This window comes from Zingiber officinale, chromosome 6A, assembly GCF_018446385.1.
Source record: "Zingiber officinale cultivar Zhangliang chromosome 6A, Zo_v1.1, whole genome shotgun sequence".
NCBI classification, from domain to species: Eukaryota; Viridiplantae; Streptophyta; class Magnoliopsida; order Zingiberales; family Zingiberaceae; genus Zingiber; species Zingiber officinale.
In genome coordinates, this window is record NC_055997.1 from 11,766,022 (window position 1) to 11,790,573 (window position 24,552).

A 24,552-nucleotide genomic window follows, 5' to 3' on the forward strand; every position below is an offset into this window, starting at 1 on the left:
ATGTTCTTAAATCATCAAAGCAAGTCACGAATCATCTTCCTACCGAAAATCAATATTTATTCAACTTGGGTGTAATATTCATATCTGATTAGGTCATTCATCATTTCTGAAGTAATATTTATTCAACCTAATTTAATTTTTGGACTTAATCTATTAGTTGAGGTAACGAGGATATATTTATATTTTTCTTAATAAACATTAAGAAGATACAAAAAGAATTTCAATACCTAAATTTCTTACTCATCAAATATGGGGCCTAATATACAAGAAAAATTATAATAAATATTCACAATAATCTTGTAATAAGTAAATAACTTATTCGACCGTCCATATACATTTTTTTAACAGAAAATACATGTAACTCAGTTTTTTCTAAAAATATATTTAAAAAAAAACAACAAAGCAAAGAATTTCATAATCTTATAATTATTGTTAAAATTATAACTACCTTAAATAAATGCATTCAATAAAATAATTAAACACAATGATAAAATATGAAAAAATTAATCCATACTTTGTACAATTAACTAAGACAAAGAAAAAACTTATTATAATTAAAAACCATTACAAATATATTACACTCGTATGAAATTGATGTCACTTTGTAAAACCTCCTCCTCCATGAGCAAAAACATAATCATCAATTGGGTTGGCAAAATGATAATCACCTATGCCATAATAATCAGATATATCAGAACTAAATTCCATAAATTTAAGAGTATCTAAACCAATGGTTTCAAATATATTGTATACTGTGCATATATATGTGAATCCTAAGCTCCTCGTTATGCCGTGTCAATCCTGCTGAATCTCTCTGCGAAGCCGAATCGGAAGACATGAAAAATTGAACCAAAGTAACAATAAGCTCTAGATGCAAAAGGTGGAATCGTCATCTTAACGGCCCCTTGGATCCGGCCCCACAGATGTCTAAAGGAGGTAAATCACGATTAAACTGGGTGGGAAGAATGACTGGAGGTCGAGTGAAATTTAAGCACAGCAGACTGAGCCTCAGAGGAGCCTCGGAGAATCCCTCCACAAAATAGATACTCTTTTGGTTCTCAATTTAATCAGTTGAACTAATCAAATTCGATTTGGTTCGATCATAAAAATAATGCATTCACAATGAAAAGATCCAAACTCAAGAAAGCAGGATTTCCCATTTCAAAACCCAGCAACTGCATTTACATCCACCAGGTGTTCGGTAGATTGCTTCCCAGACATGAACACCACAACCATGTCCTTCACCTCTATCCAACTACATCCCGGAGACTTCTTCACTCCTTCCTCCATCATTCTCCTCCTCACCCGCTCTGCTTCATCCCATCGCTCATTGGCGCACAAGAAGTTCGATAGCATCACATACTTTATGTGCCTGTCCATCTCCTCATTGTTGATTACTGTCCTGAGCAAGACCTCGTATGAGCTCTCCATCTCTCTGAGCACTCCAGTCGAGTGAGTTGCCTGGAATTCTGCTCTTCCAAGCATGTGGGTGACACAAGACTCATGTTTGATGTCAGGTCGTAGTCCATGAACATCCTCCATTGTTTCGAGCACAGTTTTCCCTACATCGATGAGGCCTGCATGGTTGCATGCCAACAGCAAGCCCATGAAGGTGAACTTGTCTGGCGAAACACCGCTCAACAACATGTTGTCAAACACTCGAAAAGCTTCCAATGCACAACCATGAGTCGCAAAGCCAAACAGCATGGCATTCCAGGACACCAAATCCCTCATGCGCATTTCTTCGAACACTTTGCCTGCGCAAGAGATGCTGCCGCACTTAGAGTACATGTTCACTAGGCAATTGGCCACGTACAAGTACGAACCAAAACCGCTGCGAATTGCACAGCCATGGATCAACCTTCCGTTGCTGAGCATTGCCATTGTGGCACAAGCGTGGAGAGCAGCTCCGTAGGTGAAGTCGTCGGGGCAAAGTGACTTCCTGATCATGTCAGCGAAGAGCACCAGGGCTTTCTCTCCATGACCGTTCCTTGCGAAACCGACGATCATCGCAGTCCAGGAGATGGCGTTGGTCTCAGGTGCTCTCTCAAACAAGGCAGCAGCTTGTTCCACGTCCCCAAACTTCATGCTGGCGTCGATCATGGCGTTCCAGGAGATCAAAGTCCGTTGAGGCATTGCGTCGAACACCAACTGTACGTCCCCGCGGGAGTTGAAACTTGCGTAGAAGCTGAGCAGAGAGTTGCCGACTTCTGTTGTTACACTCCATCCTCTACGTAGAACGATCGAGTGGATCATAAGGCCAAGGCTTGGCTTTTTCATCTCGGAGGAAGCGTTAATTAGGCTGGCGAAGGTGGTCACGTCGCCATTGAATCCGTGCATCTGCATCTCCTTGAAGAGCTCGACGCAGGATTCACCGAGTCCCAATTGAGCATATCCGACCATGAGCGTGTTCCAGGCGACCGTCGTCCTAGCTGGCATTTGGCCGAACAATCGACGCGCGTCCGGGAGTCGACCTGAGACGACATAACCACGGAGAAGCGCGCACCAGGTGACTTCGTTTCGCTCCTCCATTTCCTCGAACACCTGCGCGGCGTCCGATGGGCGGGAGCACTTGCCGTACATGTCGATAAGGGCGTTGCAGACTGGGAGCCGGCCGTGGAAGCCAAGGCGGAGCAGGAGGGCGTGATGCTGCCTGCCGCCGCGGAGTTCGCGGAGGTCTGCAGAGGCGGAGAGGGCGGCGGTGAAGGAGAAGGGGTCGGGCGCTGGCGCGGGAACGGCGGATGAGGATCTCATGCGGGCGAAGAGGGAGAGCGCCTGAACTGGAAGTCCACAGCCGGAGTACGCGGTGAGCATGGCGTTCCAGGCAAGGGTGTCCCTGTCGGGCATATCGTCGAACAACTTCCGGGCGGCGGAGATGCGGCCGCGGCGAGCAAGACGGAGGAGCTCGGAGGTGGCGGAGATGAGATGGGCTCGTTTCGCCGCGACATTGAGATCCATCCACAGCCTGACCGCGCGCGCCTGCCCCGGTCACCGAGCGCCTCCGGAGCATCGACGGTGCCCACCCCTTCCGCTGCGAATCTGACACCTGCTCTGGGAACAATCAGCGAACGGCCATGCACTGAAACTTCACCAAGGAGAGGCTCGTGCTCGTCACCGTGTGGTGGGCCTGGGCCCGACTTGAGTCTGAAATGGAGCCCAAGCAGGCGTTCCTGCAGACCCAGATGTGCGCTTGCCTTATAATGAATGATAATGCGTTGATAATTTGTTTTACCAAAGCCAACCACGTGTCTCCGGGCCATTCCCTCGTCCAATCGAGCCTATCGTGGACCCCATTTCACCCACAAAGTATCTCATGAATTTCCTAGAACACCCTTCTAGGTGCCGTTATATTCTCCTATGACCCGAGTTACGGAGGTTACTCTCGTAATTCCGGTCGTATAATGGCAGCCATAAAATGAAACGAATAAAACGCGCCCTCTCTCTCTTGAACATGGGAGAGCGACGCTCCTCCTTGTTCCTCTTTCCATCTCTCCTCCTTTCCCTTCTTGGTCAGGAACTACGCAGCGGAGCTGCAATGGCGACCGAATTGGCGAGGCGTTCTCCACCTCTTCACGGCATCAATGCCGGATTGGCTCTCGCATTGGTGCTGTTGTCATTCTGGATTGGGCCGGCCACGGCGGAGATCCGGGAAATGGAGATACGGTCGGACGGTCGGTCCATCGTCCCCCTCGATGAGTTTGGCTTCACCCGGTGGGGTGGCTTAGAACTCAACGTCACCGGAATATCCTTCTCCTCCGATTCCTCGACGGGCGATCTGAACCTCTCGCAGCTGGGATTTTTTTTGTCGACTCGCGACGCCTGGCTCCTTGCCCTGCGCCAGATGCAGGATCACAACATCACCTGCGCCCTCAAGTCCAAGCTCGTTCGCGCGGTCTACTCTTTCGACCGCCTCGTCCCGCCGGTCAACCCCTCCGGCGTCCCCGTCGCCCGGGCTACCGCCTTCCGCCACGCCGTCAACCTCACCGACAGCCCCGGGCAGTTCTCTCTCGTCTTCGCCAACTGCCTCTCCCCGCTCCGAGTCTCCATGAGCGTCCGCTCCGCCATGTTCAACCGCCCGGACCCTCACGACCCCTCTACCCGCGCCTACCTATCCGTGGGAATAGCCGTGCTCCCTCAGATTTACTCTTTCCTCTTCTTTGCGTATGCAGCACTCGCCGTGTTCTGGGCCGCCGTTCTCCGCCGGAGGCGCCACTCCGTCTTTCGCATCCACTACTTTATGCTGGCTGTTGTCGTCCTCAAGGCCTTCAACCTCCTCTGCGAGGCCGAGGACAAGTCGTACACCGAGCGCACAGGTTCTGCTCACGGTTGGGATGTCGTTTTCTACATCTTCAATTTTCTCAAGGGCATATCCCTCTTCACCCTCATCGTCCTCATCGGCACTGGCTGGTCCTTCCTCAAGCCCTACCTCCAGGACCGCGAGAAGAAGGTGCTCATGACCGTCATCCCACTCCAGGTCGTCGCCAACATCGCCCAAGTCGTCATCGACGAGTCCGGACCCTACGCCAGCGACTGGATCACATGGAAGCAGCTCTCCTTCCTCATCGACATTGTCTGTTGCTGTGCCATCCTCTTCCCGATTGTCTGGTCCATCAATAACCTCCGGGAGGCCGCCAGTACCAACGGCAAGGCCGCCGTCAACCTCATGAAGCTTACCCTCTTCCGCCAGTATTACATCCTCGTCATCTTTTACATCTATTTTACCCGAGTGGTAGTCTACGCCGTCATTACAATCACCTCTTACCGATACCTGTGGACAAGCGTGCTGGTAGGGGAATTAGCTACCCTCGCCTTCTATCTCTTTACTGGGTACAGTTTTAGGCCTGAGGCTCACAACCCTTATTTCGCCATTGATGAAGAAGAGGAAGCTGCCGCCGAGGCACTCCAGCTGGAAGAGGAGGAATTTGAATTATAGGGCTGCCCAGAAAATATACTTTCCGACAAAATCACATTGCTGCGACGAGTATAAATGTTGCAGCAATTCACATTGCTAATCAATGTATGTTTTCGTAACTATCACATCCTTGCTGTCCGTGGAAACTTCGCCGCCATTTTTGATTCCGCCATTTCCTCGAAGGTTGTCAGTTTCCATGTTTAACTATGTTGAGAGCCATCATGTATCACCATTGTTCTCTGTTTTAGATTATTGTTGACTTGAAAATCAAGGGCTTAGCAAAAATTCAAATCGCCTAAGAATTGCATTCGTTTGCTTGCTCGCATGGCCTTGTAGTCACGTTTTCTTGACATAATAGTCCATCCAAGTAAACAGACAGTCACGTTTGCTTGCTATTCATGTACATAGAACAGCAACACTCTTTAACAGAAATAAGAAAAGATTGAACCTGTGATATAAAGTAGGAGATTAATGGGAGGACGAAGCCACCGGGATGTTAATACGAAACTGCTGCGTGAAATTGACTCGTCAAATTGTAGCCTAATATTCTGCAAAATATTTGCAGGAAAAATGGTTACTTATGAGGATAGACAACAATATCAAAAGAAGTTTTTCTTTTCTATTAGTTCAATTGTCGTAGCCTTGGTATGCTCTATGTGGGAATTGAACTTTGATTGTTTGGGAGCAAATGTTACCACACCAAGCCCTGGGGAGCAAATGTTATAGTTCTTGATTCATATAAAAGTAAGTAAAATTATCTTTCTGTTGATATTATATGCTTGTTTGGGATGTCATCAAAGTAGAAAGTTAAGAATCTCTGAATAAGCCACCTTAAATTGTTGATCAATAGTTGAAGGTAATAAGGAAAAAGGTGGAGGTTGAAGATGAGGATTCAACTCCTATTACCCCAGTAGACTTGTTGAACAATACCTCCATTAGAACTAAAAAAACATCAAAGTGAAAAGACTAAATATGGAAGTATGGTCATTGAATGATGACTCAAAAATTGGTGTGCATTGGATGAGCTCTGAGAGGATCCAAGTAAAGGGCATCAATGGAAGACTAGGTTCACCAAGCAAAAGGCAAGGATGAAGGGAATCACTGACTTGATTTGCATCATTGGTGCCAAAATAGGAGTTAAGGAAGCCTTACAACTTTCAGTTCTTATAAAAAAATGTTTTCCATTTGAAATTTCCATAGAACACATTGGTATCTAAAAGTCTATGATAAAGCACTTGCCCTAGGGTGCCCGCACTTAGTTCCATCCCTTAGACAAGCATGCGCATCCCCAAAATGGTTAATATGCCAAGAACAATGTGACTCGATCACTGAACATGCTTGATACTTGTAAAATAATTGTTAATTATCAAATATGTAAAGAATTGCTAAAGATACATATGCTCTTAATATGAAGTTTTCAAATATGTAGAATGAAGATGTCAACTTGCACACAAGCATAACAATCACCATAAAGCAATCAAGCAAACAGAGGACAAGGTAAGCGCAAGGGAGTTTAGAGTGTTTCTTCAAGGGATCGATGCCAAACCGTATCACTAGAATATAATCTGAGCAAAAAGGTACAAGGCATACGTCCTCAAGCCCATAAATTGGCAACTGGTTGAGCCCTGAAGTGATAACTGTGATCAGAGTCTTGGATACAGGTTTTTCTAACTATACAACAGAAAATTGGTGATAAAGTGGAACCAAAATGCTGTTGTGTTTTATCATCTATTCTGTTGTATAGTTAGCAAAATCTGCATCCCAGACTCCGATCCCATACTTATCATTTCACCAAGTCAATAATTCCGATTTTGACAAAAACAAACTAAGCATAAAGCGTATATCCAATGAGTTTAGGTCAAGCCCAGATGCATCAAAGATGTTCTAGGACAAGTGTAGAAGTTAAAGGATTAGTTGAATTAAGATGAAGGCGCACTATGGATTCCAGAAAAGAAACCTACAATAGTATTCCTCACCAGAATACTATCCACACAAGTAGACTAGGTCACATTAACATGCTAAAAAAAGAAAACCTTTAGTGATTAGAAATTGCAGACACCTAGTGACCTCAATCATAACCATGTTTTGCAAGATGTCGAGGATAACCTGACAAAAGTTTCAGATCAGCAATTCAACACAGAGATGAACTGTCGACTTGTACGACCCAGTCAATCTGACAAGTCATTTTGAGAACAAGTGTTCCGTCTACATGAAGATAAAACATCAAGATGGTTGGTCAATGTAAGAAAAACAACATGAGAGTGCTTTCCATGGAGGTAAAGGACAACAAAGAAAGTTAGTGGTAAGATAAACATGTTAGCCCACAAATTAGAATTTAGAGATATGTGCATATATCATGCACATATATGAACTTAGATTCCGTTCACTCAAATTTATACTCTAACAAGAATGGAAACCAAGCTAGCCTCAAACATATTTATGCAGCTTCATGGATACTTGTCAAAATTTACACAAATTGTCACACCCTCGGTGTGAAACCTGAGCAAAATAGGAAGCTTTAAGCTTATATGATGTGAGCTACTAAAAAAACTGGACTAAGAATATTTTGGACCAGTGGTAGGATCTCATGAGTTAATGCGTCAGCTTTCTCATGTAAGTAGGTTGTTACAATTGATATGAAATGGACCAAATCCTATGCATGGTTAAGTGTTGGTAAGGATTGTCTACACAGGGTGTAGCCACCATTAGGTTCATATGCCGGATTCAATAGTGATTCTAGGTTATAAATTGGAAGCAAACCAAGTGGGGGTGATTTTGACACTCCAATTTAGTGCTGCTGGATAAGTTTTGTAGGAGGCTTTGGGCACAATATCTATTCAATGCATTGTACTTTGTACTTTTGCCCTTGTTCCTTTCTCCACAGGTTTATTTACTTTCATTCCGCAACAGGCCATGTTGATAATAATCGGTTTGACAAAAGTAGAGTTGTTGCAATCTAAGGAAAGACACAGCATAAACGATAGGAAGTAGAGAACACTTGGATCAAAAATTTAAGAAAATAAGTTGAATTAAATCATCTAGGAATAATACTAGAGAAACCTATTTTGCCAATGAACCAAAGGGGAAAAGCATACGTTCACAATTCTTTGATTTAGTCGTGCCTAGACCGTGGGTTTCCGTTTAAATCCTTGACCTGGATCATCCTCGGAGGGGAAGGCACTGAGGGCTGTGACGGCGGCGGTGGGCGGGCCGACCCTGCAGCGCCTCTCGACCATCTCGTCGACGGCGGTGGGATCGCCAGAGAAGAGGGCCTCCACGGAGCCGTCCCTGCGGTTGCGCACCCAACCGTTGAGCCCGAGCTCCCGGGCGGTCTGGATCGTCCAATCACGAAAGAACACTCCCTGCACCCGCCCTTTGATCACCACCCGCAGCTGAAAGGAAATCAACGCTATTAGGAATCATCAGATGCGAGGGGGGAGAGAGAGAGAATAAAGAGAGTACAGTTTTGGAGGACGGAGGCATCGGCGGCGGCGTTGCGGCGGTGGCGACGGTGTTCATAAGGTGCCAACGGCAGCGGCGGGTGGCGATTAAGCGAAGAGGAAGAACCAGAGAAAGGTCGAGAAATGAAGACTGACACAAACTTGTGATGGTTACGTACCATGTAACGATATATCTGTGCCGTGGTTGATTTTTTTTTTATTATTTATTAAATGTAATTTATATTAGATTTTTAATATAACCTTTTTTAGGTTAACTGCTCAATGTAACTTTTGATAACTTAAATAAATTTATTAGTAATTTTCATTTTTTTCATTAAATTTGTGCATATTTTAATATCACTCGAGCCAATGGGGCATGGCATTAAAGATAGAATTACAACTTCAACAAATTAAACGTTCACGGTAAACACGCTTCTCAATTTATTTTGATAATCTATAAAATAGATTTTATAAAACAGAACCGATCACCCCCAAAAAGGATTGGTCGGCAAAAACGTGCCAACTAAAAAACAAAACGGAGCAAGTGTTCTTGCTAAACTCCAAGTTGATGCATGTGATCGTTGTTGGCGGACATGGTAACTGCATAACGTTGGCATAAGCAACCATAACAACAAAACGTCTACAATTCTTGCTATCTTAATGGGAACAATACATGCCTATATTAGCATAATAAAAGTGTTCACATCCTCATGGAGTAAAAATTTAAAGAGATTAAATGCAGATCAATCTAAACCTTTAGATTGAATGCATGTTTTGTTAGTCATCGTCCCTTTCTTCTGCCCTTGTTACCTTTTCCTTTCCTATTTCCTTTACCCTTTCCTTTCCCTTTTCCTTTTCCTTTTTTATGGCTCTTCTTGTAATCCAAATCATCCCCGTTTTTGGATGCACTACTACCACTGGGTTTCAACAGATGCTTCACATCCAGAACACCTTTCCTGAAATTACGCTCACTCATTTTCAGTATCCGCTCCTCCGGCTTCAGCTTCCTATCTTTACTGTCCGTCCTCGATCGATTCCTTGTGAACCGGCCGAGAATCAAGTCCTAAAATCATCGAATATATATAAAATAAAATCCATAGAACAAAAAGAGAATGCGCAAGTGATGGATTAGATGATTACCAGTTCCTGTTGCTTTAGCTCTCTTTTCTTCTGATTTTTCATAGCAGGTTTTGCCACACTCAACGGTGTGCGGTGCTTCTTAACAGGCTATTACATAGACAATCATCAAATCAGATACGTATTCAACAAGTCGATGAGATGACGAGAGGAAGAAAGTCTCAATGCAATCTTGCCTTTCCACCTAAGTCGACAACTTTTCTATTCTCCACTTGCTTCCGCTCCTTCCATGGCATATTGGATGCACCTAAATGAAGAAGGAAATGATTGGTACCAAAAACATGATTCTAAGTATAGTTATTAGAATGGTACAATTTATGATTCATATCATATCGAAAAATACAGTTCTTATGTATGAATGAGAAATGGAAAGAACCTAACGTAGTCAATAGTAGTTAAGGTAGTAGACCAAGCAACAAACAAACACTGAAAAGAACAAGTTTTATGAGACATACACAATGATAGTGAGGGTAAAATAGATAGTAACATAAAAATCACATCAAATCAAAGTCAATTTTCCATTAACTGACAATGACTTTTCTATATAAAGAACCTTTGATGAATAAATTTCTTATTGCTAATGTCAATTTAATTCTTTGGGAATTTACTGGAACGATATGATATGAATACTAATATATTGCCATCAATGTAAGACATGAACTTATATACTTTATCATGAAGCACATCATCTTAGTCCATCGTGCTATAAATGTAATATTATATTGTTTTACTATGATATAAAAATGATTCTAAAAAACAATTAGCAATTCGAAATTTCACGAAAAACATTCACAATATGAATCTCAATTTGATAACCTTGTTGATATTTTTTATATGTAATAGATTTAAAAAATTCAGATGTCAACTACTTATTAATGACTTTATAATTCAAATTGTAGCAAAAGCACCATACCCAAGTATTCAATGTCTTTAAATATCTTCCTGATATCAATCTCCTCACTCTCACTGTCCTGGTCGGCAGATTCATTCGTAACTGGCCTACTATACATATTGGCAAGGTTTCCTGACTGAAAAAGACAAAAAAAAAAAAGAGTTGATCTAGGCAAAGAGAAACCAACTGAGATGACATAAACAAACATAGTTCGGATCCTCTGTCCCGAAACTTCTCTGTCCCCATGTCCCACTGCCGATCGGACAGTCCAGATTACATCTCAAGGCATCATGACATCTTTAAGATGTGTGCAGTATCTTTGTGATGTGCAAGGCATCCTTGAGGTGTAATCTGGACCGTCCGAACTAAAACAAACATAAATAAAAAAAGATGCTGCAGGATCATATATGGGTATGATTCAAAGGATAAGTTCTATCGATAAATGGATGAAATATTAAAACCAAGGAAATTTAGTAGGTTTATAGAAGTAATCAACTAATTATACTTGGATTAATTAATAAAAAAAATCAGAGAACACAATTCCTGTGACCATATAGAAAGATTCACAAAAATAGAATCCACGCCCTTCCAGAATTATGAAGATAGAATCATATCATACCAGGAAATTCCATTTCTCACTAGCAATTGAACCAGAATGAGATTTACGACCATGAGAATTTGAAGGAGCATAAACAACCTCAGTCTCTCTTGATTTGACCATGACTGCTGTTTTCCCTGAACAAGAAAACCAGTGATGAACATAAGTTTATTAGCTATATATATAATCTCTTCATTGACTGAGAAGAATATACAGTTGAGCTATGGATTTCAAATGTTTTGTCGAGCACCACTACATGGTTTCCCAGTCTAGAATATACATAAAAAGCAACCATTTTTTTAAATACCTACTTGGTGTTTTCAAAACCAAACAGAAGCAGAAGGTTCAACAGATTAACATATCTATTGGACCAGTTCTTCACTAAAATGGAAAAATTCTAAAGTTTGGTTCAACAAGGAATGTCATATAAAAAAAGAAATGAACCTTATTCAGTAAAAAGGAAAATAAAAAATAAAGAAAATCATTAACCCTAATTTTACTACCCAAGCAATCCTTCATGATCTCGCACGCCTATTTCACTGTCAATCCCACCACATTGACTTGCATCTTTCTTTTGAGCTCCAGCTCGTGCTCTCGTTCCCTGTTATCTCCCTTACTTAATCGTCAGCAATTCCCACTGCTCCCAATCTCTCACTACCTTCCTCAAAACTTCATTGATCATATTGTTTTAATCAAAAAACAAATATTTATCATCAACTTTAAACACGTAGTAAGGCTTCATCCATAAGCTACAACCTTATAAGGCTTCAAGATCAGAATTCACTCAATCAGATGGAATATAGGGGTAGAGATGACGAAATGAATCTCACTAAACCTTCTCCCCGCTCTAACCTACAGGGGTATCAACAATATGCATACAATCACCACTACTCAATCACAATATAATATGCATGTTTATCATGCCACTGAAATAAATCCAACAGCCACAGCGGGCCCTGTTTAACACAAACTTCTATCAAACATTGAAAAGAAACAGTGGCATGCATTGCAAAAAGAAATAACATTCACCAAGGCAAAAAAAAAGTCATGTTCCATCCTACAAAACAAAGAATCCACGCACAAAAAAGTATCCACAGAACGAAAGTTGGCTCGTTCAGTTAATGAAACGAATTATTCTAGAAGAAACGTATCCGCGAGTAGGAAGCAAGATCAACGAGTTAGGTAACGTTCTATACGTACATGCGAGACTCAAGGATTGCAGAAAAGATGGTACAAGAAGTGAGCGTGCAAGAGAGAACCTGCGGATTTCCGTGGCCAAACAGAGAACCCCCAGCAGCAGAAAGGGGATGGATCCAATCCGATCTGAAGAGCTCACGCGCAGCTGTGTGGGAGAAAGGTTCTTCTGGTCGCTGCTCGTTGCAGAAGGGTACGAGATCTCGGAGGAGAAGGATCGACCGAGAGAGAGAGCGGCGGTGGCGCAGGTAACCCTCAAGGAGTTCTGTTCTGGGTATAATGAATCCGGCCGATGGAATTACGCGAAACCGGGAACGGTCTGGTCTGCCCGCTCCTGGTCTATTTCAGCCCAATTCGGGCTCAATCAAGGTTCGAATTCAAGCAATAAATGGATATATAAAATTTGGTGCTAGTCCAAATGTCCAATAAAATTCATTTATTTTCATTTAATAGTAAAAAAGATTTTAAAAAAATTAAATACTAATAAACTTAGTTAGTTAATATTCATTAATAAACTCTATAAATAAATTTAATTATTAAATTATATAAATTTTAATTATTATTATTTTAATCAAATATATAAAAAAATTAATTAATAATTTTATAACTTTAAATTATTTATAATATGTTAAAATTTAAAAATAATATAATTTCCAATATATTACATAAATATTTAACTTAATTTATAATGAAAACTGAGCTCAATAAACAATGGTCTTTAGTAAGAAATAGAAAAATTAATATACAGTGTATTGAAAAATAGATAACTAAATTTAATAAAATAATTTTTTATTTTAAATTATATATTTTAAATAGAAAAATTAATTTAGATGCTCTGGAATCCGTTAACATTGAAAAAAAAATAAAAAAATCCTTCGTAATATACGGTACCAACTTCAATCTCATTTTCAGAACCCTAAAATAAATACCCATTTAATAACTTTATCAACCAATGGCGGTTCCGTCCGACCCTGAAGGATATTATGCAATTAAAAATAATATGATAGTGGAAAATGTTAAATTGCTGTGTGATGATATTTTGTCCCAATTCCCCAAGACAAGATTGCTCCTCTGCCTTCCACCGGCGCTCATCCGTTCCTGCCTCCGATCTCCATTGCCCATGATCGGCTGCAGATGGACGACGCCATTGACCAAGGCACGGGATCTGCGCTTGCATCGTCAGAGGTTCTCTTCCCGGCGACGATCCTCGAAGAAGAATAAGAGAAATCCAAGAATTTTACGGCATTGCTCGGCTTCCTGATCTGTGAGTACACTTCTAATATTCTATGAGAACTATGAAATACCTTCAATAGTCCGGCAAATGGATTGCACTAACTCTAAACAGATATCCTAAATGCTTTTGGTTCTTCATTGCCACCGACGTAAAAAAATAAATGTTTTTTGGTTCTTAATTGCGTAGATCAACAAATGAGCACTAAAGAGATTCCTCACTGCATACTTGTACTAGATCTACCACTTCCCGATGCCACTGTGGCGCTTTGCTTGCAGGAACATAGAGAAGAATAGTTTGAACTAGCAACTGCCAATGCTTCAGACTATTTTTCTCAACGATTGAAGCATCATTTACCTCAGCTTAATCTCTGTGAACAACATTTATAGCAATAGTTGAAACATCAACAGAATCATTTTCTAAGCTCTTTATCACCTTATGATCGTACGCTCTTTAGTGCATAAGCCATTTGGAAAACCGGCTAGCTTTTAAAGCTGTTAGACAGCAATAAATGCTTATTCAAGAAGCAAACAGTAAGTCTTTGTTACAGGAGAAGAAAACTAGGTAAGAACAAAGATAAGCCATCTTTTGTTCAACTGCATAAAAATCAACAAAGACCTCTTGGGATGCACCATGAGAAGCAATATTTTATTGCATAAAGAAACTGTAAGCAAGTTACAATTGCCAGAATAGTAATGCTAAATGCTGCTTGAAACTAGAACTTGTGTGTTTTATGCAGCAACTTTTTCATTTGAGATTCACAAGCAGCATTACTTGCAATTGGCTAACTGGAACCTACTAACCGGTACTTGAAAACCAATAAAATGGTAAACTTTCTCAATGTTAGCTAGTTGTCCAAAAAAATCTTATTTAAAGTATCTATAAAGACTTACTGTCTGAGCTTGAATTCTGCATCTATCTACTTTCAATATAACATGGTATTTGATCACTCTGTACCAATGCTGATCTTCATAAGCTATCTTCGGATACCAAGTAGCAACATGGGATACAACCAGTGAATCTGGTCATAAGAAATTCAATGACATGATGCTAAGTTTGATGAAAGCTACTAGTAATGAAGAATCAAGAAACTCATCGACTAAAAAATCAAGAATCCGTTTGGATACCAAAACATGCATTTCATCTGCTTCTGTTTATGGGCCTACATTCAAGTTCTGACGCTCATGCTCTTCAGTATCTGCTATAGCAGTTTGTGCATGTACCTCTGGTGCAGAGTCTATACTCATAGAAGGCCCTGCCAATGTACTAAATTGAGGAGGCTGTGGCATCAAAACTGGAATCCCTGGCCTTTGGATTCCAAATGATGAAGGATTTTCATGTCTGGGTATCCCATTCAAACCTGATTGTCTTGAACTTGGAGCGCATGGAAATTGCGGTACATGCATTGGTGGAATTGGGAGCACTGGACAACCCAGGACTAATTCTGTGCTTGTGCTCATTCTTAGGTTTGCTGGTGAGAAATTGGGCAGCGTTGGCGTATGCATGTGTTGCATTGCAGGAGTTAACATCATCGGTGGCATATACAGCCTGCTTCCCGTGGACATGATCTGTTTGATACAATAGATTTTCTAAGTGGCCATGCAAACTTAAAGAACCACTTAAATAATTTTTTTACCTGAATTTGCATCTGAAGTGTTTTGAGATACTCAATGGCCTCTTCAAGCATTGAAGCTTTGTCCACCTTTAAAATAGGATAGATTTGGATGATTTCATATATAATTTGTTTGACATAACAGTTGGCATTGCTTACTGTTTACTTCAGTTACCTTGTTGCAGTTGGGTATAAGCTCTTGCAGTGCACGCATTTTCTCATTAATCCTGTTCCTCCTCCGCTGGATAAATAAAGTATATGGAGTCAGATTTCTAGTTATTTCATCAGTTTTTGTGAAAGTATCTAGATTGAAAATACTCTCACATACTCACTCTTTCTGATAAATTGTGAACTTCTGCAGCATGGCTTCTCTTTGTTTGTGCATTGCTTCCGTTTGGTGGTTTCCTTATGTCTGCTGATTTCTCTTGGAGATCCTACAAGTATAGTACCTCAAACAATTTTGGAATGCAAATCCAAAACAACCTTAGTTTGATGATACTTTTGTGATGTTATTTCTGACTTACTTCGCTGTGGCTGAGATACTCAAGCTCTTCTTCATCACATTCCTTTCTCTTTTCACCATGTTTTGGTTCATTCGATGCAGTTCCAGTTATTTTCACTGAACACATATAAGGCAATGCTGCTTCAGGAGCTTCTATGTCATGTCCACACAAGACCATACTTGTTGACACATTTGAGCTTGGAAGATTATCTGGCATTTTAGTGCAATTCTGAATAGTCTTCCTCAAAGCATCTTCTGCACGAATTTTATTAGACAACTCAACTGAGCCTCCTCCTTGAAGATCTTCCATAGCTGAATCCAATACCAACTTGTGTGGATCTGAGCCAGACTGCCCTGATACCTTGTTAGCATCCTTAGTACTGCTAACACTTTCAATAGGTGTCAATCTGACTGGATTGCTGTTTGGAGGAGGGGAGGCCTTGTCAATTCTTTTCCATCCAACAGCACTTTGATGTGTAACCTTGGCTAGTGCAGCAGGTCTTGCAAAATGGGAGAAGTTCATCAGACCAGATATGGTTGGTTGCTGCAGTTGCTTGGAACTTTTCAATCCCTGATTTTGCAACCTTCTGTCCATCACATCCCTACAATGCAGTTTTTGAGCTACGTCGATACCACTACCACAGCTATCAACTACAGTCGACTTTGAATTAAGAGCTGAAGCATGATTTTGCTGTGGATGGGTGGCCTTCATTCTGCCCGACGCCCAATTCCATCTAGGTGCTTTAGTAGCATGGCTCCTGTCCGTGTTGTTTGATCTCCTAACTTCTTGACTGAACTTGTCAGTTTGACCTGTTGCAGCAATACTACACTTGGGTGCGGAAAGAGGATCCATATCAAATGCTAAGAACTCATTCAAGAACTCAGCACAATAATCATTCTGGGGCTGGAGAGTCTCACTTGTCAAGACTTCCTCAACTGGAAAACTAATCCATGGGACAGTATCATCTTCTTGAGTATTCACTCCCCTGTTCGCAGAATGCTTTGTTGTGCAATAATCATGTCCATCAGATCGCGACTGAGAGAATTTTGGATCTATTTCCCTGGTGGGTTTTGCTTGAACTGTGCCATAACAGAAGGCAGTGCTAGGAAAGGAGCTCTTTGGAGCCCTACTAGACTGGCTCTGTATCACAATTTGGCCATTCTCCCATAATAGATCAGCAAACTCATTATCAGATCTTTAGCACAAATCCATGAAAAGAGAAGGTTAGATACCATAGTGATCTATTCAATGGGGGCACAGCAACAAACAATAAACAAATTAATCTGACACGCAGCTGGACTAAGATGTACTTACATAGCGAACGGGTCAGATGAATCATTTGTCATCCTTGGTTGTATGATTTCTTGCTTATGCCTCAACATCCACGAATGGAGTTCATGGTAGCAACAGAGGTCGCTTTTGAAGTCTCATGAAATCCACTGCTCCAGCACAACTACCAATATCACAAAGGTTCAAGTTAGAAAATTTACAGTTCAGGCTGACATGCATCTAATGAGGTGCTTATGTTCTTCAGACGGGATCTGCAGCAGCACATAAATTGTCCAGCTAAATTCCATCTTTAGTAGAACAGAAAGAAACAACGGAGGAGAGCACAAATCTTGCCTCAACTACGGCTTAAGTTTTCATAGCAATGGCAAGAAGAATGAGTAGACTTGAAGGCATAAAATCAAACGTAAATTCTTGATTCAGCTCCTGAGAAATCAATGAATTGAAAGAGTCAGAAAACAACTCCAGTCATGCAAACATTAGCAGAAGAGAGCAAGAAGAAACCTAAATATCAAGCTCGATTCCTGGACAAATTCCATCAAATGGTCATTTATTCTCTTGCTGGGTTTACAAGTGCTCGGCAGCTAGATCTCGATTAGAAGACCATAACTGGCAGAGCACAAAGGCCCAAAACCAGGTGAAATACCTCTGTTCATCCTTTTTCATTATCTTACATATTTTATTGCTTTCTGGTAATTTAACACGAATATTAAACAAGGTGAAATAACTCTTCTCATCCTTTTTCATTATCTACGTTTTCTATTGATTTCTGGCAATTTAGCAATGAATAGTACCACAGGTAGTAAACACAATTGCTAATGCTATTCTTTAGCCTGGAAATTTTACTTGTAACGAGAGGAATCTAAGACAGAAGATGAGACCAACTATTACCTTAATGTATTAGAAGCAGTGGACAATGAGTTATTGAACGCCCTAGGTTATTTTTCTAAGTTTTAGGAAGATATAAAACCTTGAAAATGCTTACTGCATTTCCGAGTCTCTGGCCATGCTCGACTGATCTCGTAGCTTTTCACAACAAAGGACTAGTAACCTCGTTAACCAGGAGAGTAGAGACAGACGCAATTGACGTGTCTAATGTGGATGACCTATTGACTCCTAATGAGTGCGATGGGTCCGAGTCCCAATAATATTCCTTAGGGCTGCGAATCTATAAGTTAAAACTGCTAACCAAGCTGAATCAAATTCATTGATTTATTGGTTTGTTGTTATTTGTAAAATAGAAGAAGTTACTGGTTTCAATTTGAAATTCCTTCAAAACCATTACAATCGGATTGAGAGAGACGTTGTGCGTTTGTCAGTAAAAAAAACTTATTGTGATAATAATAAAGGAGAAAATTCACATTGAAAGCTAATTAGTTAAAAAATGCGTGTCATCAAATAATACCAATGAGATCATGACACTGTGATAATACTACTGTTTGTTTATCATTTGGTACTGAGAAGTATATTGCTTGTGAAATCCTGTGTTTGCTTGTGCTTATTAGACTACCTGTTGTTCATTAGAGATTAGAAAGAGATATTAAAAATTACAATTAAATCATAATATTGACTTTTAGAGTTTGTTTATTTTGTGGCGATTGGGCCGATTTGAAGGATATGAACTTTCTACAAATTGAATCATGCCCACCTCTAATATTGCCTGGGTAACTCTAGAATAGTAAACTTAATCCAACCAAACCCACATCATCTGATTAGGTCTGAGCCTTGAGAGAGTGAATTTGATTGATTGTTCTAGGAGTCTTACTTAAGATGCTAACATAGGCTTAGGGTGCAATAAGGGCTGTGGTAACATGGAAAAAACATGAAAAAAAAAAAAGAAGATAAGATAAAACAACACCAAGAGGAAATATATAGTGTACATAGGTTGGCAAGTTTGCCTATGTTCATGGGGAAGAGTATTTTGTCCCTATTTTAGGGTTTTACTTTGCAAACTAGGTAAACTTATCCATTTAGGCTTGTGTCTGTTCAAATTAATCTGTTTTAAGCCCAATTGTGAAACGGTTTCAGTTTACCTTCAATTTTATTGTATTAGTTTCTGAATCCTTTCTAAGGAAATACTCTCAACTCTTTCTACTATAGTGTAGCCCAGTCAGTGCCTCAGAAGTCACTCTCCTCTGCGATCCTTCCAAGGAGACTCGAGGCTTGTCTGTACATTGTATGTTTGAAGAAAAATATTGTGCAGAAATGGGCATAGAACACAAAGCCATCTTCTGCATAACGTGATAAGATTAACTGCTCCATGGCCGATCATGGCACCCTTGTGGGCCTTCTCAAGCATTTCAGTAGTCATTGGCGTATTTGCAGTAACTTCCGAATGATGTTCGAATGTTTAAATATTTTGTTGCACTTATTGAGTGTGGCAAGGTAACAACTGGACCGCTTCTGTTCCAGCATGCAGGAATGGGTGTCACGTGAACCTCACGAGGTGTCACGTGCTGAAGCTGCCACGTCAGCGATGGTTTTTGGGATGCGGGGTAGATAACGACAATTTCTGCTGAGATGGGATGGATTCGTTGTGGCTGGGGCCCAGACAAGAGGTAGCTGTAGTGGCATGAGTCACTGCAGTAGTTTTATTTATTTATATGCCGATTAATTATGAGAGCCATCGGTTCAATTTTATAAAAAAAAAATCAAATAAATTGAAAAGTGTTTATAGAAAAGAAAATTAATTTTATGAACCGTTTATTGAAAAGAAAATTATCGTTAATTCATCTATTGGCTATCAAATAAATTTAAAAAATGATAAGAGGTCCATTCACAGTAGGGTTTTTTGAAATTAATATCGAGTAAATGACCTTGTTTAAAATTGATTCCAGATGTTCTCGTTTGTGCCACTTAGGTTATGCAACTTATAGCTTGTATAACTTTTGGCGTTCATACAACTTCAAGGTAAATTTTACTTTTTATTTTCTCTAATTGTCATGAAAAGAAAAGGTACGGTGGATGAAGATTTTTTTTTATGAAGATATAGATAATGCATTGTAAAATTTGTGTGATGCATGATGATTGCTCTTCACTTTTCTTTCTCACGTGTAATGTTTATATTTAGGTAGAGTTTGGTGGAGAGGATTTTGCATTGTAGATGCATCGAATTTTAAATTTTAAAGGATGATTTGGGGGGTTGACAATTTATGTTGTGTTATGCTAATTTAAGGAAGGAAAATAAGTGGGTTTAGTCATTTATCGCAATATGGTTGTTATTTTGTGCCATCTATTTAATTTATATACTCAAATTGTATTTGATTTAGATCTTGTCTTTATTGTAGTAAAAAATAAAATTGTCACTTTAGTAGTCCGGTAGTCTCACACACTCTAGTAGGAAAGGGGATAAATTATGGGGTATTTATCTTAGTCCGACGTCCTTTGGGAGATAAACGTCTAGTGAAATTAGAGAAAAGAAAAAAAAAATAAAGATAATGAAAATTTTAAAATAGTTAATTTAGTGTATAATAAAAAATAATTGTTTAAATTTAATAAAATAGATTATTTATTTTAAATGTTAAAATATTATAAAAAAATTTGACGTGGATGCTCTTATATTTGTGTGCGATTGGATTCTGTTTAATATTTAAAATCTATTTATTAAGTTTATTCTCTAATCCAACATGTGATATTGATTGCAATCGCTAATAATTTTAATATCTTAACCATAGCAATCAGGGTTGTGCAAAAAAATCGGTAAATCGAAACTCAGATCGGAACCGGTAGTTTATCGGTTTCAATATACCGGTTTCGGTTTACCGGTGAACCGGTTAATCAATTTTAATCGATTTCGATTAACTGGTTGTTATCGATTTACCAGTTGATTTCCGATTTTAGACTTTTTTACCGGTTTAATCGGTAAAACTAGGAACCGATTGTTTTTTTTTGGAGAATTTTTAGTTGGACCTTTAGTTAATTAGTTTCTAAAAAAACCTCAATAACTCACTGTTGGACCCCGTGGTAGTTTTGATGTGATCAACCAAGTTGGTTAGGTCCTGCGTTGTATTTGATCCCTGTGTCTGAGTATGTAGGAGCTTAGGAACACAGGAAGTCGAGCGGAAGACGCAGCTAGCGAGAAGGACGACACGGGAAGGGAGCTGACGGGCTCGGTGCGTCCGAAGGACGAGAGAGCTGCGGAAGAGTACTCCGGTGGGCGTGAAGAGCGTGCGCGACGTTCGAGGGACGTTAAGCCGGGACGGAAGGCTGCTCGAGGAAGGCCGGAAATCGGGTTCGGGTGAGCCCTATTTCGGTTGGCTACAATCACCCAAAAGATCAGAGCATCGGAAGTCGCAACAAGCTGGAAACGAAGTCAAAGGAGCTAAGCTGCCAGCTTGGAGGCGCCTCCAACCTGACTGGAGGCGCCTCCAGCTTGAAGGCGCCTTCAACCAGGTTGAAGGCGCCTTCAGCCAGGCTGGAGGCGCCTTCAGCCTGATTGGAGGCGCCTTCAACATGTCAGATTTGACCGTTTGCGTTGCGGATAAAGTCTTATCCGCTGACCGAGCTGGAGTTGCCTTAAACCTTGTTGGAGGCGCCTTGGACCCTCGGGATAGACTTTCCAGGAGCTATATAAAGGCCCCTGGAGCTAGGAATGAATCAACAACTCAAGCAATCAATCTGTTAGCAATTCCTAAGCAACTAGTGAGCTATAAAAGTGTAAAAGGCTTCTCCGCCTTCAGAGAAGGAGAATTTTCTTACTGTGCTCTTTTCTACTGTCCTGGATTAACAACCTCCTTGGTTGTAACCAGGTTAAATCCCTGAGTCTATTTTCTGTTCCTGTTTCTTTTTCTGTTTCATTAATTTAGTTGCTATTATTATTGCTGTTTTAAATTCTGAGTTAAAATCCGAGGAGGGTATAGTTTGTTTTTGTTTTCAGCAATTCACGCCCCTCTTGTCGGTCTCCGCTGCACCAACAAGTGGTATCAGAGCCTAATCGCCTCAGAAGGACTAACCGCCAACTGAAGCACTACGATCAAGACGATGGCCGGAGCTAACATCCATCCCCCGAAATTCGACGGAGACTTCGCCACATGGAAGTGCAAAATGGAGGTATTTTTTAAAACGGATTTTGATATTCTTATTACAATGAAATATGGTTTTGCAGTGCCGAAAGACAAAGAAGAAAACATATGGAGCAAGAAGGAGCAAGCCGATTTCGTCGCCAACGGAAAGGAGGAGTTCTACCTGCTTAGTGTGCTGCCACCACAAGAAGTAAATCGGATCGGAAGCTACGACTCAGCGAAAGATCTCTGGGAAAAATTCCTGGAGCTACACGAAGGTACTTCCGAAGCGAAGCTAGCGAAGCGCGACATCCTCCGGAACCAGTTAACGAACCTCCGGATGAACCAAGGCGAGAAGGTAGCGCAACTCCAAGCGAGAATCAAGGAGCTGATAACGCAACTAACGAACCTTGGAGAAGAGGTAACCAACCGGGACTCTATCCGGTTCGCGCTCAACGTCTTCCCTAGAACTCCAGAGTGGACTTCCTTAGTAGATGCGTATTACATCTCTAAGGACCTCGAGGTAAGTACTTTAGAACAATTATTTTCCACTTTTGAACTTCACGAATCTCGAGTTTCAGAACCCATCGGAGCAGAGAAGACAAGTCAGAACATTGCCTTAAAGGCAAAGATGAACACTTCTGACTCCGAAGCCTCAGTCGACGAATCCGAAGCGGCACTACTGGTAAGACGCTTCAATAAATTTTTTAGTACTAACAAATTTAAATCGCAGAGGCATCATCGAAAGAAGAGGACTGTTCGCTGTTACAACTGCAACGAAGAGGGGCACATCAAAGATGACTGCCCAAAGCTAAAGAGAAAGGAGAAAGAAAGGGCAAAGCCAAAATACAAGAAACCAGAACCCTCCAAGCACAAGAATCTGAATGCTACTTGGTCAGATTCGTCAACCTCCGAATCGGAAGTCGAAGAATTCTCGGGACTAGCACTGATGGCCAACCATCAGAAAGAAGAAACGTCCAGCTCAGAGATGAGCATCGATGAAGGGGGAGGAACATCAGAAGAAGAAAGCAGCAGTGAAGGGGGAGCGTCACCAAACCAGGTAAGTAAGGTACGCAATCTAACCCCAACTCAATCTTTCAAATTTATCAAGTCTCTTTCTAAAGAGTTAAATCAATTAGAAAAAGAGAATGCTGAACTAAAGTTGAACTTAGCAAGAGCATGCTCGTTAGAAATGTATGATCATCTAAAATCAGAAAATGAAATTTTAAAATTAGAAATTGAAAAATTGAAAAATGATGCATGCTTAAAGAAATTTCCAAAGTCAAAAATTAGAACTTATGGTAAATTAAATTGGTATATAAGGAAGCATCAAGGCCAACTTAGAAAAATACCAAGAAACTATGTACCCCCTAGATTTTTGAATAATCCTGTAGGAAGGAACCTCTATTGGGTTCCAAAATCTGTGCTTAATTAATTTTTCAAAAATTAAAAGCTTAAAGTGAGAGAATTAAACATTGAAATTCTTTATGGAAGTTTTGTCTAAGGAAGTGGTTGTTGCTCCAATAATCAAGAAGGCCTAGTGCCTCGCCACGACCTGGAAGCTAAAATATTGGAAGAAAATGTTTAATTAACTTTTTGAAAAAGCATTAAACTAGAATCAAATAATGCTTTAAAAGTTTTTAAATTTTTTTAAATTTCTAAAAAGTCAGATTGTGAAAATTAAAAAAAAATTTAGAAATTTTTTATTGACTTAGAAAATTTTTTCTGAAAATTCAAAAAGTTGACTTAGAAATTTTTAGAAAAATTCGTTTTGACTTAATTTTGACTTAGAAGATTATTTTTTTTGAATAGCTTAGAAAATTTTTTTGGAATTCATTTTTAACTTAGAATTTTTTTTTAAAAAATTCTATACATTTCACTTACCTTAAGTTATTTGTTTCATATTTTCTTAACCCCATTTTTGCTGTGATCAAAGGGGGAGAGAAAAGTACAAGTTCAGGGGGAGTTAGAAAAAATTTAAAAAATTCTGTTATTTTTATAAAAAGTGTTGCAATTTTACTAATTGCAAAAATTATGTTTAACTTGTCAGTTTAGTAATTTACCTTTAAAATTACTATTTATGTCTATGTTGTCCCTAACTTGAACTTGGGTTGATGCACATCAAAAAAGGGAAGATTGTTGGACCCCGTGGTAGTTTTGATGTGATCAACCAAGTTGGTTAGGTCCTGCGTTGTATTTGATCCCTGTGTCTGAGTGTGTAGGAGCTTAGGAACACAGGAAGTCGAGCGGAAGACGTAGCGCTAGCGAGAAGGACGGCACGGGAAGGGAGCCGACGGGCTCGGTGCGTTCGAAGGACGAGAGAGCTGCGGAAGAGTACTCCGGTGGACGTGAAGAGCGTGCGCGACGTTCGAGGGACGTTAAGCCGGAACGGAAGGCTGCTCGAGGAAGGCCGGAAATCGGGTTCGGGTGAGCCCTATTTCGGTTGGCCACAATCACCCAAAAGATCGGAGCATCGGAAGTCGCAACAAGCTAGAAACAAAGTCAAAGGAGCTGAGCTGCCAGGTTGGAGGCGCCTCCAACCTAATTGGAGGCGCCTCCAGCTTGAAGGCGCCTTCAGCCAGGCTGGAGGCGCCTTCAGCCTGATTGGAGGCGCCTTCAACAGGTCAGATTTAACCGTTTGCGTTGCGGATAAAGTTTTATCCGCTGACCGAACTGGAGGTGCCTTAAACCTTGTTGGAGGTGCCTTGAACCCTCAGGATAGACTTTCCAGGAGCTATATAAAGGC

At 40.6% G+C, this 24,552-nt stretch overlaps 5 protein-coding genes across 5 annotated transcripts; 1 reads left to right on the top strand and 4 right to left on the bottom strand.

Moving 5' to 3' along the window:
- Positions 1-1,138: 1,138 nt before the first annotated feature.
- LOC121995816 (pentatricopeptide repeat-containing protein At2g36980, mitochondrial-like) lies at positions 1,139-3,464 on the bottom strand. The gene has a single exon (XM_042549595.1). It carries the CDS (start codon positions 2,956-2,958, stop codon positions 1,162-1,164), a length of 1,797 nt encoding a protein of 598 aa, XP_042405529.1. The 5' UTR covers positions 2,959-3,464; the 3' UTR covers positions 1,139-1,161.
- Positions 3,449-5,211, top strand: LOC121995817 (protein CANDIDATE G-PROTEIN COUPLED RECEPTOR 7-like). The gene has a single exon (XM_042549596.1). It carries the CDS (start codon positions 3,452-3,454, stop codon positions 4,931-4,933), a length of 1,482 nt encoding a protein of 493 aa, XP_042405530.1. The 5' UTR covers positions 3,449-3,451; the 3' UTR covers positions 4,934-5,211.
- Positions 5,212-7,842: 2,631 nt separating this feature from the next.
- On the bottom strand, positions 7,843-8,510 carry LOC121995818 (acylphosphatase-like). The gene is made up of 2 exons (XM_042549597.1): positions 8,375-8,510; positions 7,843-8,304 (listed from the first exon to the last, which is right to left on the bottom strand). Exons 1-2 carry the CDS (start codon positions 8,429-8,431, stop codon positions 8,035-8,037), a joined length of 327 nt encoding a protein of 108 aa, XP_042405531.1. The 5' UTR covers positions 8,432-8,510; the 3' UTR covers positions 7,843-8,034.
- Positions 8,511-9,005: 495 nt separating this feature from the next.
- On the bottom strand, positions 9,006-12,491 carry LOC121995819. Its single transcript, XM_042549598.1, has 6 exons — positions 12,239-12,491; positions 11,001-11,116; positions 10,403-10,517; positions 9,666-9,736; positions 9,493-9,579; positions 9,006-9,415 (listed from the first exon to the last, which is right to left on the bottom strand). Exons 2-6 carry the CDS (start codon positions 11,100-11,102, stop codon positions 9,134-9,136), a joined length of 657 nt encoding a protein of 218 aa, XP_042405532.1. The 5' UTR covers positions 11,103-11,116; positions 12,239-12,491; the 3' UTR covers positions 9,006-9,133.
- A 2,067-nt stretch (positions 12,492-14,558) lies between these two features.
- Positions 14,559-16,901, bottom strand: LOC121994614 (transcription factor PIF3-like). The gene is made up of 7 exons (XM_042548590.1): positions 16,834-16,901; positions 15,541-16,714; positions 15,349-15,450; positions 15,192-15,257; positions 15,041-15,106; positions 14,765-14,952; positions 14,559-14,712 (listed from the first exon to the last, which is right to left on the bottom strand). Exons 1-7 carry the CDS (start codon positions 16,899-16,901, stop codon positions 14,559-14,561), a joined length of 1,818 nt encoding a protein of 605 aa, XP_042404524.1.
- Positions 16,902-24,552: the final 7,651 nt, after the last annotated feature.

Excerpts from the sequence above, each read along its gene's own strand:
- LOC121995817 (XM_042549596.1), top strand. The coding sequence starts at position 3,452 with ATGGGAGAGCGACGCTCCTCCTTGTTCCTCTTTCCATCTCTCCTCCTT.
- LOC121995816 (XM_042549595.1), bottom strand. The coding sequence starts at position 2,958 with ATGGATCTCAATGTCGCGGCGAAACGAGCCCATCTCATCTCCGCCACC.
- LOC121995818 (XM_042549597.1), bottom strand. The coding sequence starts at position 8,431 with ATGAACACCGTCGCCACCGCCGCAACGCCGCCGCCGATGCCTCCGTCC. Across the intron at positions 8,305-8,374 it reads TGCCTCCGTCCTCCAAAACT|CTGCGGGTGGTGATCAAAGG; the intron begins GTACTCTCTTTA and ends ATTTCCTTTCAG.
- LOC121995819 (XM_042549598.1), bottom strand. The coding sequence starts at position 11,102 with ATGGTCAAATCAAGAGAGACTGAGGTTGTTTATGCTCCTTCAAATTCT. Across the intron at positions 9,737-10,402 it reads TAAAGACATTGAATACTTGG|GTGCATCCAATATGCCATGG; the intron begins GTATGGTGCTTT and ends TTCTTCATTTAG. Across the intron at positions 9,580-9,665 it reads TTGTCGACTTAGGTGGAAAG|CCTGTTAAGAAGCACCGCAC; the intron begins GCAAGATTGCAT and ends TCTATGTAATAG.
- LOC121994614 (XM_042548590.1), bottom strand. The coding sequence starts at position 16,901 with ATGTTGAGGCATAAGCAAGAAATCATACAACCAAGGATGACAAATGAT. Across the intron at positions 15,107-15,191 it reads TTATACCCAACTGCAACAAG|GTGGACAAAGCTTCAATGCT; the intron begins GTAACTGAAGTA and ends CCTATTTTAAAG. Across the intron at positions 14,713-14,764 it reads TCCAAGTTCAAGACAATCAG|GCCAGGGATTCCAGTTTTGA; the intron begins GTTTGAATGGGA and ends TGGAATCCAAAG.